At 45.5% G+C, this 17894-nt stretch overlaps 1 protein-coding gene and 1 long non-coding RNA gene across 7 annotated transcripts in view; one reads left to right on the top strand and one right to left on the bottom strand.

The window, feature by feature from the left end:
• Positions 1-17894, top strand: part of LOC308346962 — a 47237-nt gene that overhangs the window by 25216 nt on the left and 4127 nt on the right. The window contains exon 3 of the long non-coding RNA XR_013967220.1: positions 9759-9838. This is a non-coding gene — a long non-coding RNA (uncharacterized lncRNA). The remainder of the gene's footprint in view (positions 1-9758; positions 9839-17894) is intronic.
• The window catches only part of CELF2 (CUGBP Elav-like family member 2), a 505935-nt gene continuing 493707 nt past the window's right edge, over positions 5667-17894 (bottom strand). For 4 of the 6 annotated variants that reach the window (XM_080810117.1, XM_080810118.1, XM_080810116.1 and 1 more), the window contains 4 exons: positions 16232-16411; positions 11662-11805; positions 8207-8378; positions 5667-6825 (listed from right to left, as the gene is read on the bottom strand). In XM_080810117.1, the coding sequence (XP_080666243.1) occupies positions 8251-8378; positions 11662-11805; positions 16232-16411 (452 nt within the window). In that variant the 3' untranslated portion in view covers positions 5667-6825; positions 8207-8250. Of the gene's footprint in view, positions 6826-8206; positions 8379-11661; positions 11806-16231; positions 16430-17894 lie in introns of all 6 variants that reach the window. The other 2 variants (XM_080810114.1, XM_080810119.1) reach the window with 2 other exon arrangements.

The following is a 17894-nucleotide window of genomic DNA, read 5'->3' on the forward strand; positions in this document are numbered from 1 at the left end:
GCATTGACAGCAAGCCAGCATTATTCCTGGAGCTTTCTTTTTTTTTGTCTCCTTTCTTCAAGCCTGAAGGGATCACATTCAGAAAGGTAGTTGGGTTTTCTAGTTTAGGGCGGATTCTAGATGCTTTCCAGGGGCCTTGGGCTGTGGTGAAGGGATTGCTCTCTCCTGCCACCCATCGTGCCCTGGGTGGAGGTTTGCCATGGTCACCAGGGAGGGGATGGTTTTCCAGATGTCTGTTGCTAAATGTGCTCAGAAGAACTTCCCCCCACTCCATTTTGTTTCCAAAGAAAATTTATTGAATATTAAGTCATAAAGCCAGTGATATAATTTTAATGAAAAATATCCTGTATCACTCAAGACTTAAAAGAACAAAAATACCCCTTAGAAACACTGCCTTGAAAAATAATCACATTAACTGTACACACAACAGAGTCCTTTCTTAAGCTTTATTTAAGAAATCGAGTACTATATAGTTCAATATATATAAGACACATCCAGTATTGTGTTCCTGATAGCAAGTGCATAGATTTTGTTAAGATATCATTTCACTCGATATAAACGTTTTATGGTCACATGTAATATTCCCAGTGATTTTTGCCCAAGCATGAGAGGAGAAAACAGAACACAGCAAAAATAGTGAGCTACAACAGAGATGAGAAACAAAAACAGCAAATTAGCAGAACAGTCGATTCCTGATAAGTGAATAAGCTGATTGTTTGGTCACAATGTTTTATTCACTTATCAGGAACGATTCACAGTACATTGATGTTCACTGTGTTTCCTAGCCTGGCCGCTGAGAGGCCCAGCCCGAGGCTTGTTGGGAAGTGTCGTGGGCTGGGCAGAGGTGTGGCTGCTGTCAGCAGGTAAACGTTGACAGGCCTGTCATTTCCCAAGGTGATCCGTGGGTGGCAAACATACACCTTGCTAACTAACACTGCAGTGGTGGTGTACAGAATCAAAATGATAAGTATGAATTTAAGCAGGGACCAACTTTACAATCATGAATGCTTAAGGGAACTAGCAGTTTTGTCCCCTTCTTTGGAGAATTACTGTTTTTGTTGTTTTTCTAAAAAATAACAACAAAAAACTGGCTTTGTCTTTCCCTTCTTTTACTTAGCATGAGTATTTTGCCTTGTGTCAAATGGTAGAGAGAGAGATATATATATATCTATGTAGATATATATATATATATATATATTTTCATTCATTCTTATGTGCAGATTTTAAAAATAAACACTTGCATCTTGGAAAGAATTGATCACCCTCTTCGCCCCCTTCTCCCTCCCTCACACCCCTCCCATCAAAAAAAAAGAAAAAAAGAAATCACACCATTAGCCATCTTTCCCCACTAAGGTAAGCAGTGGGTTTTCAGAGGCAATCTGATGGAGGCTATGAGATTTAAAGCAGAAGTATTGGCAGGAAGTCAGCTCCCGTCTCTGCAGGTTTGGAGCTGGTGGAAGTCACTTCACTGAGGTGTTCGGCCTACGGGAGAAAGAGCCTCCTCTCCTCCACCTCTCCAGGTCCCTCTGTGGTTGAGCCGACTAGAAAAGACAATCTAGGGGTCAGAGGGGCCGCTGACACCAGAGTGTGAAGGGCTTGAGCACCTGCGGGGACAATCTCACGGGCAGCGGGAGGAAGGCTGCCCGGTGCTGGGTGGCCTGAGTCAGACCGAGTTTGTGCGGCTGAAAAGTTGGAAGGAGAGCTAAGACAGAGGGAGCAGACATCAATGGAATCTTTTAAGAGCACTTGGAGAGCAGTCAGATTCCTGAGCATAAGAGTTGGGCCGAGAAGGGAGGGGGGCCTGGAGCTTCGGTGTCAGAGGGCTTTAGTTCTCTTTTGGTAACTGAGGTTGGGGTGATAGTGAGGGCCAAGGTGTTGACTCAGGAGGGAGTTGTGTGGATGCTTATGGCATGCTTGACTTTCGTTTGGAAAGGGATGATGTATCATGAAGACGTGAGTGTGAGAACCTTTACCTCCTTCCCCTCCCACCTCACCGAGTAAGAGCTTCCTTTTGAGCACTTGGAAATGGTCCCTTTATTTTGTTATTTTCAGTAATTAAAGCTGCCCCTGGATTCAATCAGCTCTTAAGAAGAAATAATTTAAATTACTTTTCTATAAGTAGGTAGTGGTGGATAGGAATGTGTAAACTTCAGTTTAATCCTTTCGCATCTCTGTTGACTGGGTCAGTGTGTCGTTTCTTCCCTTCGAGCTCACCTCTTTTTAAAAAACGTGGTTCATTCCTTGGAAGAGTTGGTAACGATATGCCTTTAGACTTGTGGGGAGGTAGAAGGAACCCCAGCTCAGCTGCTGCTCCTCTTACATTTCTTAAAGGGATGCAGCAAAGCAGCGGCCGCTGTGGGCGAGCGTTTGGGATTGCACCCGCGCACCCACGGGAGGGAGAGGGGAAGGAGGGTGCCAGGTACCAGTGGGGTCAGAAGACCAGAAGAGGCCTTGGCAAATCCAACTCTGTAGGCAGTTACTTAGGTGAATGAGAGAAATAAGCAGCAGTCTTGGAAGCAGTGGTTAAAACGGGCTGTTGTACAGAAATCAGAGGTGGCTGGTGTGCAGTCTCCCCCTTTCCCCAAATCAGATATTCACTTAGGTGGAATCGACTGTATCTTTTTACACAACATAGAGAAAAAAAACAGATACGTGGAACAGTGAGGTGTGTAGATGTATCACCAACACATAATGACTACCAACAATACAACACGCAGAGAGAGAAACAAGTATTAGGAAAATGGTTTAATATTGGAGACAGAAGCAAAAAACTGCATCACACAATAACATACGTTACAAAAATAAGTTTGACTGTCTCAACTACACGGTTATGTTCACAATGAGGACAGAAGAATCAGAAAAAACTTGGATCTAAACAGCAAAAAAGCAAACCCCTAAAGTTGTAACTAATACATTTATCCACTTAAAGTGACTGAGTACTTCTAAATCTAATTACCTTATTGTGTAACTGCACAATACAGAATAAAAAGTGAAACTTACCGCTGTATTTTAAGACAAAATTCTAATGCTAGATATAAGCAAAGGGAAAAAAGAAATCAAGCCAAAGTTTTTAATTCTCAAAAGAAAAGCAACTTTCTTTCTATCAGTCAGAAATCAAACTTGAAATCAGTCATTGTCAGGGGGCCCACTAGAGTAAGCCACAAAAATTTCCATTTTTTTTTTAATCTCCAGTATAAAAAGTTCCACTGGTACAAAATGCGTAAGTACAATCAGTTGTAGAAATAGGAAAGCCTGCGTATTTTTTTTTTTTTTTTTGGCTCAAATTCCATCAAACAACAAAATCCAAATGCATCAATAAAACAAACAATACTCAAATGGTCTTACAGTTTCCACTAGGTTGCATTAACTTTGGCTTTTCTCAGACAATATTTAAAAACTATTTTGTAATTCTAAACAAAATGATATTATTAATCTACAAACAACAATTCTCACAGCACAAAAAAACACAAATACATTTTTTGTATGACATTATTCAAAAAGGTAATGAAACTACAGGCTTTTTTAAAATTTTATTTCTTCTTGTTAATTAGCACTTAAGATAATAAAAACAAACAGTAAAATGAGTCCAGAGTAGCACAAGCCAAAGAACTATAACCCCTATGGTGAAAGAAAGATGAACTTGTTACGCCTTTGAGGACTGCCATTTTATCACAATTCTCTAATTTAGTGTAAAAACGACTATTCTCTACACTTGATTTTAAAAAAAGCAGTTTCCCTGTGTGTTTTTCCTTCTGGCACAGGCCCTTTGCACCCTTGCAGCTTTTTTTCCTTTTGATATTAAAAGATAAAGTGAGTAAAAGGACAATTTGTCTCTGAGGAGGGTCAGCTTTTAAACAATGCAAACATGCCAAAAAAAAAAAAAACCCAAAAACCAGAAAAACCAAAAAAACAAAAACCCCGACTTTCCCCCCAGCATGTACTGTTTTGGTCACCTGCAAAATAAGAAACCACCAATGTGAAATGCCACCCTGAGCCTCTTGTCACCAGCACTCAGGCTCCTCTTGGGGAGATGCGGGTGAGTGAAAGGAGAGGACAGTTGGAAATTCAGATGGTGTTCTCTTGTGTGCTGTGCGTCCACAAACCACCCTATGCTGTATGTGTGAGAGAGATGTGCGTGGACTCCTGGCATTAAGCTGATGGCTGCAGGAAGTACAAAATAGCCCTCAAAGGATGAAGGAAGGCCCCAGCAGTAGTAAACACGTGTGAGGATAATACAGATCATTTCATTGTAAGTGCATGTGCTATAAGAAGGAAACTTGTTTTGTGTTTAGTTTTTGTGTCTGTTTTTTTTTTTGTTTTGTTTTGTTTTTTGTTTTTGTTTTTTTTTTTTTTTTTTCATCATTAGAGGCTAGTCCTTTCCATCCCAGGGCTATCACATCCATACACATATTACTGAACAGAGTAGTGAGTGGGAAAAGGAGGAAGGAAAGGGAGCCAGCAGTTCCTGAACTCCTTTAGAGATAAAGAAGCTTCCAGGGCCTGCTTTCAAGAAGGCAGGAGTTTGTGTTGGGGCTTCAGGGATGACACTGGGGTTTGTCAAGACAGCAAGAGATCTGTTCAACGTGAAGTTGAAGTCAAAGTAATATGGCACTTTACAGAGTGGCAGCAGGATCTGGTGCTAGGTATTTGGTCAGTAACTGTGACAAAGAACAGAGCTGGACTTAGATGGTCAGGCCCCTTTCAGTGATTTCAATTAATAAAGTTAATAAAAAGGCAGGAAAAGAAAGGACTATCATCTTCTAACCCCAGACACCTTGCTTAATCAGAAGTATCTCCTGGGATCAGAGAATGCCCAGCACATTGGCTGATTAGAAACAACATTAACTGAGAGTATTTAAGAAACAAAATCCCTCAAAATACTACTTCATCACAAAGTCTTTTAACTGGAAGGTATATGAAAATATTCTGAACTAGAACATACCCCTACACCTGATCTCAAAAGCATATAGAATTTAAGGTTAATGTAGGTGCTGAATCTACCTAATGTCCCCCTTAGAAGTTTTATTCAGTCAACTGTTTCTAATTAAAACCAGAGAAGGAATTTCAGCAGCACATTCGTTTTTTTTTAAATGACCAGAAATAATCAAAACTTAAAGAAAAAAAAGTGGTGTAGGGAGAAAAAAAACAACAAAAAACAGAGATGGTGAAAATATATTTTTTTCCCTTCGGATTTGCTTTGTGGAGTTTTGTTTCTTTTGGATCTCAATCAATAGGTAAAAAAGGTAGGAAAGACAAAAAACCAAAACAAAACAAAAAACAAAAAAATTAAAAAAAAAAACCCCAAACCTCAAAGATGTATGGGGGGAGGGGAGAGGGATCCAAATTAGAAACACCCTGGAATAAACAAAAATGACAATGGTATAAAAAGTTACCAACGCTCCAGACAGCTCTGGGTAGAAAGGGTTAGAAGTTCAAAACTTTCTCACCTTAGAGGTTTCCATATATTATGAAGGAAATACATCGTGAGGTTGCCGTCACAGCATTGATGTGCAGAGCGGTTAAAAAAGTGAGACATGGGCACTTATACAATGTCTTACAAAAAACATCATAGAGAAATAACAAACAATAACAATTTCAGGCAACAAGACCACAGGATAGCAAGTTAACAAACTTTTTAACCTCTTTTTTTTTGTTTTTTGTTTTTTAAATATTAGGGATTTATACAAAACACATAATAAAATACCCATGTTATCAAATTACTTCTCACAAGAAACACACTGAAGCTCTAGGAAGGAAGTACCTTTGGAATTTGGCACTATATATTTTTCACTTTTTTTCTTTAAAAGAAAAAAAAATCACATTTTGCTGAACACAAACACATCTAAATAGTCCACAATAAAAAAAAAATGACATCAATGCTTTACAAGCCAACACAAAACTTATTCTGGAATAGGGTTTTTTTTTTTTTTTTTTTTCCCTCACATGAAATTTTTTTTTAAGCAAACTTTTTTTTTTTAATTCTTTAAGTAAACCAATTCTAAACTTGTCTTATCAACAGAGAACAATTAAGACCATAAGACTCATGATTGAAACCACAACTTAATTCACAGAAGCACCAACATAACACAGTTTACAGTAACCTTTCTCCTGTACATTGAAACAGTATAAAATATAGGTAATTTCATGTGCATTAAACCATGGATTGTCTAACTGTGAGTCAGTTCAGCAAAAGGTGACACAAATAGGTAGCATTTGCCCCAAAACAGGGTAAATATTTTTCTTATACTAATCTACAAAAAGTGGTTCTATATATATATCTTAATGAGAAAGTGAGCCACCTAAAATGGCCTTATCAAAAAACTTTACACTGCCTGAAAAATGTAAAAACTATTACAGACCTCTAGAGACTTAAAATCAGACAGTTTTTTTTCTCAAACTGTTTTTGGAAGTAGTCTGTTAGAAACCAACATTCTGTGTCCCTGGACACATATTGCTATTGTTACCAGTGACCGGGAAGAATGCCAATCCCTGTATAATACTTTCAAGTCTGTTTTATGAAAAGAAAAAAAAATAAGAAAGAAACGTTTTTGCCACAGGTTTTTTTTCTATAATTAATTTGTCTAATAATAAATTTCAGTCTTGCATGAATGCAGCAATGTTTTTCACATTGACTTCCCAGAATTCATAGCTAGATGAGGTCACATGCAAATTTCAAAGGTCAAACTAGATCAAAGGTCAGTAGGAGAACCAAATGTGATGTGAGGTCAGAAAGACATCAGAAACAATGACGGGACGATGAAACTTTTTTTTGAGACGCCACAGGGACATGCTAGGCAAACGGTGAACTAACGGGCATGAAGATGTCTAGGGAGAAAACAAGGGAGAGTAAAAAGTTACACAGAATCTACGCAGCAGCAACAAAATCACTCTTAAGGGTGCAGGAGAAATACTAATGCAAATCTTAGGTCATCAGGGAGTCTACGAGCCATTCCCGTAATTTGCATTTCTTACGATATTTATCCACAGCACAATGGAACCCCAAGAGAATCCATCCGGAGGAGGAGAGGGGATGGATTCCGGGAGTTTTGGGGTGGGGGCTGGGGAGGGACAAGGCGGGGGGAGGATCCAGTTTCAACGGATGTGACATATGGGGGAGAGTCAGACGACCGAACTATAAACTAGATAGATCATGGAAGCTACGAACAAAATCGTCAGACAGATACAAACAACAAGAGGGAAAAGCATGAACTGTAGGCCTAGGGTTCAACGGTGAAAAAAAGCCCATTCCTAGAACGATTCCTCTAGAGACTACTTCAAAAGGCTCTAGCTAGCACAGAGAACTGCTCTTTAGGTACCCAATAAGTTAACAATAGGCAATAAATAACTTCCATTATTTCTGAGGCAGTAAAAATTTTGTACAAAAATAGAAATGCTTTTTTTACAAATAAAATTTACAGGCCTGTGGCTTTCTTTTTTATTTATGTATTTATGTATTATTTATTTATTATTAAATTTATCTTTCAAGAAACATCAAGTATTTTCACTCATTTTTATTTTATTTTTAAACCCTGTAGCTTTAAGAAACAGATCTCTAAATCTTTTTTTTACATTAATCCTTTCTAAAAACTAAAATAAAACAATAACAAAATAGACAACCAGTGTAATAATCTGACCGATAAATGTTATGTTTCTTTGAACCCTAAAATAATATCCTACTTGTTAAAACAAACCAAATGTAGTGGAAAGACGTTTGTATTGTTTTAAGTGCTTCTCCTGGCTTCTCTCTCGTGCTATGCCACCACCTTAACCTCTAAACGGTTGGCGCCCTCCTAGGGGGTGGGCGCGGACAGGAGGGGTGAATTCTCCAGGCAGTGCTCTGGGGCACCAGGGGTCTCAGAGTTAGAATTGCACGTTAGCCTTTGTTTGCCTTTTAAACTCTCAAGATGTCATTTATTCATGTGTGTTTTTCTTTTAAAAAAAAAGCCAAAAAATGAGAACAAAACAGAAAAGGTAAAAGGAGATTCAAATTGCAAAACAAAGGAAAATACAGTGGCACAACTGGAAGAGGAGTTTTACTCGATAGAAACAAGGTAGCCCAAGTTTTTAATTATGGCGAACTGGGTGGGGGCATGGGGAGGGGACATGGAGGCCTTATTGTAAAAATAACCGTCTCTCTTGGTAAAAGTTGGCAATGTGGTCCTCCTCTGCCTTTCCTGTTGAGAACAGGCTGGCTTGTGGGACTTACCCTAAGAAAGCTAAAATAAGAGCAGGGAGCCTCTGGGGTTGGGATCAGTAAGGTTTGCTGTCGTTCTTGGAGCGCTTCAGCTGGACCTTCAAGCGTTTCATGCCAATCTGAAAGCCGTTCATAGCCTGGATAGCAGCTTGTGCGGACACCGGATTGTCGTAGCTAACGAAGCCTGGAAGACACAAGGGGAAGGACAGGGCGGTCACCAGGGAGAGGCAGGGGAGTAGACAGGAGGGAGCAGGACGTCGTTGGGGGGGGGGAGCTGGAGAGCGTGACTATATGTGGAGGGCAGCGTGGGCACGTCCTGTGGGCTCGGGCTCAGAGCATGCTCAGTTCTCTGGGGGGTGCCGGCTGTGGACGGGTGGGGTGTGTTTTACGGCCACCCCTGGGTACGTCCCCTGAGAAGCGGTGAACAAAGCTGGTTGGACTGGGAATTTGGGATCATGAGAACAAACCCCTCCTCTGTGAAAAGCGAAATCTCAGACTCTCAGACTCTCTGGTCTGTTTACTGATTTCAGTCAGGTCTGTTTGTGTTTCAAGCCCCTTGGAATCCTTCTGACAAAACCCCTGGTGCCTAAGTAAGTGTGTTCCCAGAGGCGGAGGCATAGATACTCTGGGGCTTGCAGGGTGCCCAGGGGCTCACGTGTCCCAACCAGGTACAGTTTAAACGCAGGGCTGGTGACCGCCCACTGCAGAGACCCTGACTTTCATTCCAGTTCTCCATCTTCACCCACACAGCCCACACCTGTTCGACTGTCGGATGGGGTCCGTTAGTGAACTGACTCTACGGTATTTGTACTTGATTTTTAACATTGTGGAATTCTTTCTGAGAGGGACCTAGGGACCCAAGGGAAATGCTGGCCCTTTCTCATTATATCATCTTCCGTTTTCAAAGCACCACTGCATTCAGCAGACTGGAAACTGCGACCTTATACCCCCTAAGAATAAAGAGTCTGAACAGCTTAGGGGTTAAGATCCATCCTCACAGACTTCCCAGTACCTTTCTCTGTGCTGACACCACCAAAATGGCAGGGAGCGCATGCTTTTGAGAAAGAGCAGTGACGGTCTGCAAAGACCCAGAAACAGAATTCTGATCGCAGAGTCTGCTCTAACCCTGGGGGTGGGGGTGGGAGGGGACACACAGCTTTCTGCTATTAATGCCCATGTTTAGGGGTTGAGCTTGTGCTGTCCCTACTTCTGGTGTTGAAAGGAAGCAATTACACTGGGTGAATTTATGTTCTCAACATCAACTGTTCAGAAGGTTCTATACTAAGCTTTTTTTTTTTTTTTTAGTTTATTTTTAAGCTTCTTCACAACTATCTGGTAAAGCTAAGGAGCAAATTCCTTTACAAACTAGAGGAAGAAAAGGACATCAGTATACCTTTAGCAGAGTTCTCAGCTGATAAAAATGAGCATATGGTATAATGCAGAAAAGCTTTCCGTCGGCAGGCTGTACTGCAAAACGGTGGAACAGATTTTTACTAAATCTAATTCCCAGTGTGTGTGCTCTCGAATCCAAGATTTTGGCTCTGATTTTCTCCTTTCCTTCTAGGTCTTTATCCAGAAGCAGCAAGATGATTAAAGAATGGAAATGGGTCAAGGGTGAAATGGGTAACGAAACCTGGCCAAGAGGTGAGCATGAAAGAATGGGCTACTTAAGACTATAAAATCTGGGACCCCCCCCAAATTAGGCCAGCTCACTGAGAAATGTAGGTTTGGGATGCTGCGGCTTTTGATAAAAATGGAAAACAGAGCATAGTATTAAATACAATTGCCGACATTCATGGGTATAGTCTGCATTATTACACCTTGGAGGAGTAGTCTGTGGACCGATATAATCTCTTTTCAAGGCACTAAGTATTTTTCTCAAAATCAGACCCTGAAGCACAACACCTTTCCAATCTCCAGATAAACCCAGGGCATTGCTTAGTGACGAGGAGTAAAAGTCTGGCTCAGAACCTCGAGCAGGGCAGCTCGGCGTGGTAAGCTCCCACCAAGTGCACACGCCCCACAGTGGAACAGCTCCCTTTCCATTTCGCTCGTTGGTGAACCATCACAGGGTGGGGAGGGTATGTACTTCTCATAGCAGTGACAGTGGAGACAGCCTTTCCAGTTGGGTAAAAACAGTGACTTTCAGTGGTGGACATACTAGTTCCCCTAACAATAGAGGCTTCAGACCTTCCTGGGTGATGGCACAGATTAGAAAGACATGACGATAACGGGGTTTTAGAAGCCAGAACATTCTCTCTACGCCCGGTGCCCATTACCAGTAGCCAGATGCTATGTTTGAGTACCATTCCTACCACCTTTGATGTTTTTCTCCACCGCATTTAGTTCTCTTTGTACTTCCTCCGGTCCGCATCTGTTGCACTGTTTCCTGCTGTTACGCCCTGCCACCTACATGAATGACTAGATTGGAGGAAGGAGGAAGGCAAATGTTCGATCTCAGACTGGCCCAGAACTTGCCAGGCAGGTGATCTATAATCTGAACAGTCTAGCCTCTAAACCACTTTGGAGACCAAAGGGGTTCAAAAAGCAAAACAAGAAATAGATTTAAAGAATGCTCTGTGCGCCTGCTTCTAAAACATGAGGGCAAGGGGAGAGTGAGTGTGCCTTCCCGGGGAGCACAGACTGCCCCAGGAGGCGGAGTCCGGGCTGTGTGAGGAAGGAGGGCACGACAGCCCAGGCCACGGAGGAGCTGGGTTTTTCCAGCGTTCTCTGAATGCCTGCATTTCCTGGGCTCTGCGTCCACTCGGGCAGGCTGTGCAGAGCCCATCAGCCCAAATTCCGGTTCCCGAGTCAGCATAACACAGCATTCCACGGGACCGTGACAGACACCAGATCCCTGTCCTATGCACCGGGTGTGGGGGGGCGTGTCTGCAGTGCTGAGGGTGGCCTGGCCACAGCCCTGCCGTGAAGGGACGGGTCTCACCGAAGGTTTGTGAGCATGTGGGCAGCCTCCCCATACAACGTGCTACCTGATTCCACAAGTGCCTGACGCCTCCCGAACCTAGAAGGCTACGGCATCCGAGGCAAAGTGTCTACAGTGCCGCCCTGTAGCAGGGCAGCCCAAACCACCTCCAGTCTGTTAGCTGTATTTCCACCTGCTCAGGTTTGTGGTTCCAGCTGTGGGGCCTGAAGAAACCACCGCTGCTCTCTAGTGAGAGAGAACTGGATGCGCGTAGTCAGACTGTAGGAGCGCAGCATACAACGTTACCTAACATGCGGGCATTTAGTTTCGTTTCCCAGATGCTTCCTTTATATAGGCCCTTCCTCTGCTTTGGGTTAAATGACTTTGCCCAGTCTGCTCACATGGATCCAAAAAACCAAGAAACAGCACCACCCAGGGAAGGCCCTATCTGGACTTCTCGGATATTTGCCATTTACGTTTTCCTTCCCGTGCCTTCTCACGTGGGAATTTACTGTAACATTCTGGCTTGGTTTCTTTTGCATACCAAAGCACTTGCTCAGATTGGTCTGTTTGTCAATGAAGACTTTAGCAGAGATAACATTTCCAAAAGGCATGAACATCTGCAGAATGTCCTGGTCTCCAAACTCCTGTGGAAGGTGGTAAATAAAGAGGTTTGCACCCTCTGGACCTAAAGAGGAAAAAAAAATCAGAGTAAGGTATTCTTCGCTTCTTAGTTCCCAAGGCCTCTTCTTAGGACTGCTTTAATATCAGACAGGCTAAGCATTGCCTCTCTCTCTCATACTAGAAGGGAAGGAGATAGATAGATGGGTAAATGTCAAGTGCTGGGATGTCTTTCAAGACAGGAATCATCCCTCAGATGTTCCTGATTTCCAAAGACACTGGTCAGCAACAGGGTCTTTTCAGGGATCATCTTCTGTGGCTCACGTTTGCTTAGTGTCCGTATTTTCAGTGTCTTCTTCATGGGGGTGAGGGTGGCCCCCGTGGGGTAGAGGTGGGAAGGACAATGCAGGGCTGGGTTTTTCCCGGGTGGCTGTGTTTTGTTGTATGTATACACGACCTCTTGGAGTTGAGAGTATCCTGTGTATTCTAGCAAATTGCAGCAATTTAGAATAATGGATATAGCAGTAATGTTGCTTGGATTTCTCAATCATTTACCTAATTATCCATCCAGTTTTGATTTGCCAAATCTCTTAACACACAGTCTAATAATCATTTTTATTAGAAATGACTGGCAGTGAGTCAAGGCAGGAAAAAATAGGTAGAGTTTCACAGCTGTGATGGGAATTATACCCCTGGGGATTAGCCTTGGAAATGAACGCATGAGGTACAGAAGCTAGTCAGAGACCAGGCTCAGCCATGCTCTTCACGCTCAGCCATCACTTTCCAGAAACGGGAAGAAAGGGCAGAGTACGGAAGGTCCTCTTAGCTACACTGCTTAGAGAGGTCAGCTCTCCTCCTCGTCTTCCCATCTCATTCCCCATCTCTCTAGCCACCTGCACAGAGCCATCTCAAGGTGAAAAGGAGGGAATCTGAATGACCTGAAGGGAGGTGATCATCCACCTTGCCAGGTCCAAGGCTGCCTGGGGTAGTTACAGATGCTCCCCCCACCGCTGTTCTGGAGAGGCCCCAGGGCTGGATGGCTCTTGGAGGTTCTGAGTTCTGGGCGTGGTGTCTGGGAGGGAAGGGTGCTCACAAAACTGAAGTAACCTTGGCAGCTGACTCCTGCACCCTTAACTGGCACCCAGGGGAGGAGCCAGGGACACCACAGGGAGCACCTGCAGCGGGTTCCTGCAGGGCTGGGCGTGGTGGCTAATATTTGGGTCTAAGAAGAGTGAAACTAGGGTAAGAATAACTTGGTAAAAATAAGAGAGGAAGCATCTTTGTAAAGAAGAGTCAAACCAAGTTTCTTCCCACAAACGTGTGGGACTTTTCCTGAGGATGTCTTCTGGTGGCAAGTTTCTGAAGCCACAGAAATGAAGCATTTCTTTACGTGTCAACCTGACCACTTTGTGTGTTGCTCACAATTCCCATGGACATACCCACATTCTAGTGCCAAGGAGGCAGTCTGTAATTCAAGGGACACAGTTGCAGGTCTTAGGTCCCCAAATGTTTCCTGGTTTAAAAAAATTCTTAAAAAATCAACACTTAATATGAACAGGTGCAAAACTGAAACAACCCAGGTGCAAAACTGAAACACCGGAAAGGGTTGTACAGAGCCCCACTAGGCCAGGCCCGGCTTCGGCAGTATGTATTGGGCAAGTCTGGCACCACCCAGATTTCGTGTTCCTTCTCAATAAAAGATCCACATGTACAAATGAGGATTTATGGGACCCACTCTCAACTCCTGAAGCCTGGGGAGAAAATGCAATTTAATGCACTCTGTCAGATTACTGGCTACACCTGGATAGTCCTGGCATTCTAGAATGCCGTACGTTCCGATTGTATCTGTGCCACATGGGGGGGCCAAGAAAATAGGGAAAAGGTCAATCTAAGGAGACTCTGTCCTTTGTTCACCATTTTCTCAGGTAAATGTGCCACCAGCATCTCCTAGCGTAGACTTCCCAGTTTTCATCACACAGAAAGAGTATGGTTTTGCAAACTGCCGAAATTGTGAACACTAAAACGAGAAAAAGGTGACTCGATGTGGAAAACCTCTCTTCCGTGCAATGAAGGCGGCTGTTGCAACAGACACCAAGGGTAGAAACACAAAAACACGTTTTTGAGGTTCCACCTGTGTGTCCACCTCAGCCTTCCCTTTAGTAAGAACCTGCTGACAAATCACACATTCCTCAGCTCTCTCCCGGTACCTGTCATTTTAACTTTCTGGAGTTCTCTGTTAGAGTGTTGGTCCCAGCTGGCTGGGTGCTGCCATTTCCTATTTCTCATAGGGCACCAGGTCTAGCATAGAGCACTGGCGTATCTGTGGCCAATGGCCACATTACCAATGACCCCTCCACCCCCGGCTGCTTGGTGGCCTTCCCGAGGCTCTGCCTGCTTGTGTGTGCATGACTGCCTCCTGCAAATCAAGGAACGTGGGAAGGTATGACAGAGGTCAGAGGCTATTCAGGAGTGAGAGCGAAGGTGGTCAGCTTTTCTGCATTGAGGTCAGTAGGGACACCATAACCCTTCAGAAGCTTTAGCTGGGGAACCTATCAAAGCCGCTTTAAAATACCACCACCACCAAAGCCAGCCCGGCTCATTTTCCCGTGGGAAAATACATACTAGGGTACATGACTAAGTGCATCAACCTTTCAACTCTCTTAACTGTGGAGCAGAAAATCTAAAAATCTGTTTAGCTGTGGAATTCATTGTTGTTGTTGTTTTTTTTCCTTCCCAGTATAACCTGCTTTGAAAATTATATTGTGGTTAAGTGATACTAAGACAGTTTAAATTTCTTGAGCACACAACTGGGTGAAAGGTGATCAGAAGATAGGTATGAGAAGGTGGGAGATGATTAAAATTGCTAAACAAACCAAAAATACCACCACCACACACACACACAAAATTAAAACTAAACCATGCTGCCGGTAGCCCCAATACTTAAATGTCAGTGATCCCGGGCTGGCAGCCATTATTCACATAAATCCCAGAGGGTTAGCTACTGCACAGGCAATCCCCAAAAGTCAAGGCATGGAAATGTGGGGCAGTGGGCTGCGGTGAGGCAGCAGAGGAAAGTCATCTCAGGGCCCACACTTCATCCTTGCACCAGTGCATGGTGACTCCACTGGTGACTGGTGTTTCTCTGCGACACAGTCACGTTGCCTGTGCCCAGGCTCTGCTGGACAGTGAAGTGGCCAGCATTCTTTAAGAATCCTGTAGGGACCTGGCAAAATCCAGTTAAAAGCTCCCTCTTAAGAACATCATCTCACAGATCCCCCTCCTACCACCGTCACCACGGTAGTCAGACCCCAGACAGAGGGACCTCCGTGCAGGTGTTCCTTCGGGAAGGCATGGGATTTATGACGTAGGGTCTCACACGCCTAGGGAAACACAGTTGCCTGAAGAGCTGTGCAGGGTTTTAAAAATCTACACTAGCCCCCAGCTAGGAGTAAAGAGAAAGTTGAAATAATGAAGAATTTAGATTTTCATGTTTCTTTCCTTTTCAAGGATCCCTTATTTACAAATGGAAGCAAGACTTTTTTGCTTTACAAGAGTATCTTTAAAGCTCTTGTCCCTCTTAAAGTTCACAACTTAAGTTAACATATTCTATTCTTCTAGAACACCATCTTTAAAGTATGCAGACAAAAACGTTTTGGAAGTGTAAAGTGAAGGTAAAGAAGGGAAAGAAATTTGTAAAACCCTCCTCAGCCATTCTTCCTATTCTAGCCTCTTCTGCCACGCTCCCAACAGGTGCGGAAGAGAATAAATACCACGTGGCAGAGTTTGCTTTAAAGCAATTTCTACTACGGAGAAGAGATCAAAAGCAAGAAAGGAAAAGACATGCTCTCCCTCTTTGGACTGGCTCATTAACTGTTTTATAATTAGCTTGAATTTATTCTTAGCCTTAACTTCCTGAGACTCACTCTGCCTCGTTGGCAGAGAAACAAGCCCATCGATCACGTACTCACTTCCTCAGGAGACCCCGGATTCAACAGCCCCAGCTGATCCTGACGGGGGATTCTGTCCTTACGCTGGCGACCGTCGCCTGCCAAGAGGCCGGCCAGCCAGGGGCAGGGCGCGGGGACGCCGAGCGACCTGCGACACGCCTGGGAGGACCCCGGCGGACCCCCTCCACGAGGGAGGACTTGATGCGGGAGGGGAGGAGTCAGAGACGGGCCCTGCCGACTCGGGCGGGGGGCTCCTGCCAGGGTGTCGAGGGCAGCAGCTACTAGGTAACCGCCTAGAAGCACACAGTGGGGGAGACACACGTCTGAGGAGGTGAATTACGAGACTCGGGACCCGTTGCGAGATAACCCAAGTACGAGTCCGGGGAGGAGCCGCAGGCCGCTGGCTGAGCCGTGTTGGGTTTCTCAACAGAAGCAAACCAGGAGAACCCAGCCCGTGAAGAGCGGGACCGAAGGCCCGGCTTCCTCTTCGGCTTCGTGGACGCCCGCTCGAGGGTCCTCTGCCCCCCGGGCCGGGCAGGCACCTACCTTCCTTCTGGCTGCCCGCGGCGCTCTGCTGCTGCAGCAGGCTCTGGCTGTACAGCGTGGGCAGCGCCGCGGCCGCGTACTGCTGGATCCCTGAGTAGGCCTGCGTGAGGGCGTCCATGGTGCCCGCCGTGCCATTCGTCAAGCCCGTGGCGCCAAGTCCTCCATTCAGAGCCGCCATACCTGAGAGCATTTGAGCAACTTTACAAAAAACCCAACAATAGAGAAGAGAAATAGCACTTTTCATTAGTGCTTTCCGAAGGAAGTCAGAGAGTCATTTGACACAAGTACAACAGCAAGTGCATGCAGCCAGCACAGCGACAGCCCGACGCGACGTGAAGACGCGACTGCGACGTGACGGGTCGTCACAACGGTGGACACACAACAGGACCCGAGAAACCCCCTGCGCGCGGACGCCGTCCCTCCCGAGGCCGGCGAGCAGACGGCACGAGGCGCTACAGCGAGACGGCACACGGCGGATGCATGCACGCTGCTACTGGCAAGAACGCGCGTCCTTCTCAAAGGAAGGTCTCTCCCGGTCGTGCCCCTGCGAGGAGGACGACGTGCGGGACGGCGGCTGCGAACAGCCGTGCACCTAAGTCCGTTTCCTGGGCGCTCAGAGGAGCCATGGGACGGCTCGGGGGTTCACGGAGAAAGGGACAGAACCGCTCTCTCAGCAGGCCGATGAGAGGGTCCCGGAGCCAAGCTCTGTCCCCAGTGCGCCTGTGCGCGGCCACTGCCCCGCCGGCCCCCAAACAGCTGAGGGATGGCGCCTGAGACTAGGCCCTTCGGAAGCATTGTCCAGCCGTGAAGAATGAAGGCATAGGACAAAATGGGGACCGGACCCTAACTGCAGAGAACTGAGGCTGCTCGGTAGGAGAGGCTCAAAACAGAATGGGGCCAAGGGCAGCCGCAGACAGACACATGGGCCAGTATCAGCCCGTGCCCCGGGTCGCGGGGTGCGCGCCCACGACAGCGCGCCGGGCCGTGTGTTCCAGGTAACTGCAGTGACGCCCCTCCGTAGGCAGGCTCTCGGCTATTCTCGCAGGGGACCTGCTGGCCGGCACACTTTGGTTTTTTTTCCTGTCGCCTGGCTGCTCTCTGGCTCTAGAATGGTTGCCGACTGTGCCACATGGGCCCCGGGTACGGGGTCAGAACAAGCAACACTTTACAGAGTGCTCACTTTCCTAGGAGCTCAACAGGTGGAGGAGGGGACATCATCATTGCCTTCAGTTGCCTTTATGATTAAAACATTTCAAAAAAGAGATCCGTTTCTGGGAAGAACTCACTGAAAACATTAAGGACACTCTTGAATGGATTAGGGCAATTGATTAGGGCTATTGAAACAGCAAAGATGACTAACTGGGAAACAAAACCAAACCTGGCAAGACGTCTAACAGGGTCGAGGAACCAGATGAGAAGGCTTAGAAATGACCGGAGGAAGCCAACCCCGAGTCACGTCGGCGCCCGCCGTGTTCTCGTGCGCCAACCCCAGACGACAGAGCGGGTGGGGTTCTGCTTCCTCTCAGCGTCCCTGTGTTGCTGGGATACCTCCCTCCCTCAGGTCGGAAGGACTGCATGCAAGAGGCCTAACAGCAGAGGAAACGCATCGTGCCTCAGGCCCGGTTTTCTTCCCGGGGGCTTGCGGGGACAGGAGTGGGCGCTG

Source organism: Martes martes, assembly GCF_963455335.1.
Source record: "Martes martes genome assembly, chromosome: 8".
Lineage (NCBI taxonomy): Eukaryota > Metazoa > Chordata > Mammalia > Carnivora > Mustelidae > Martes > Martes martes.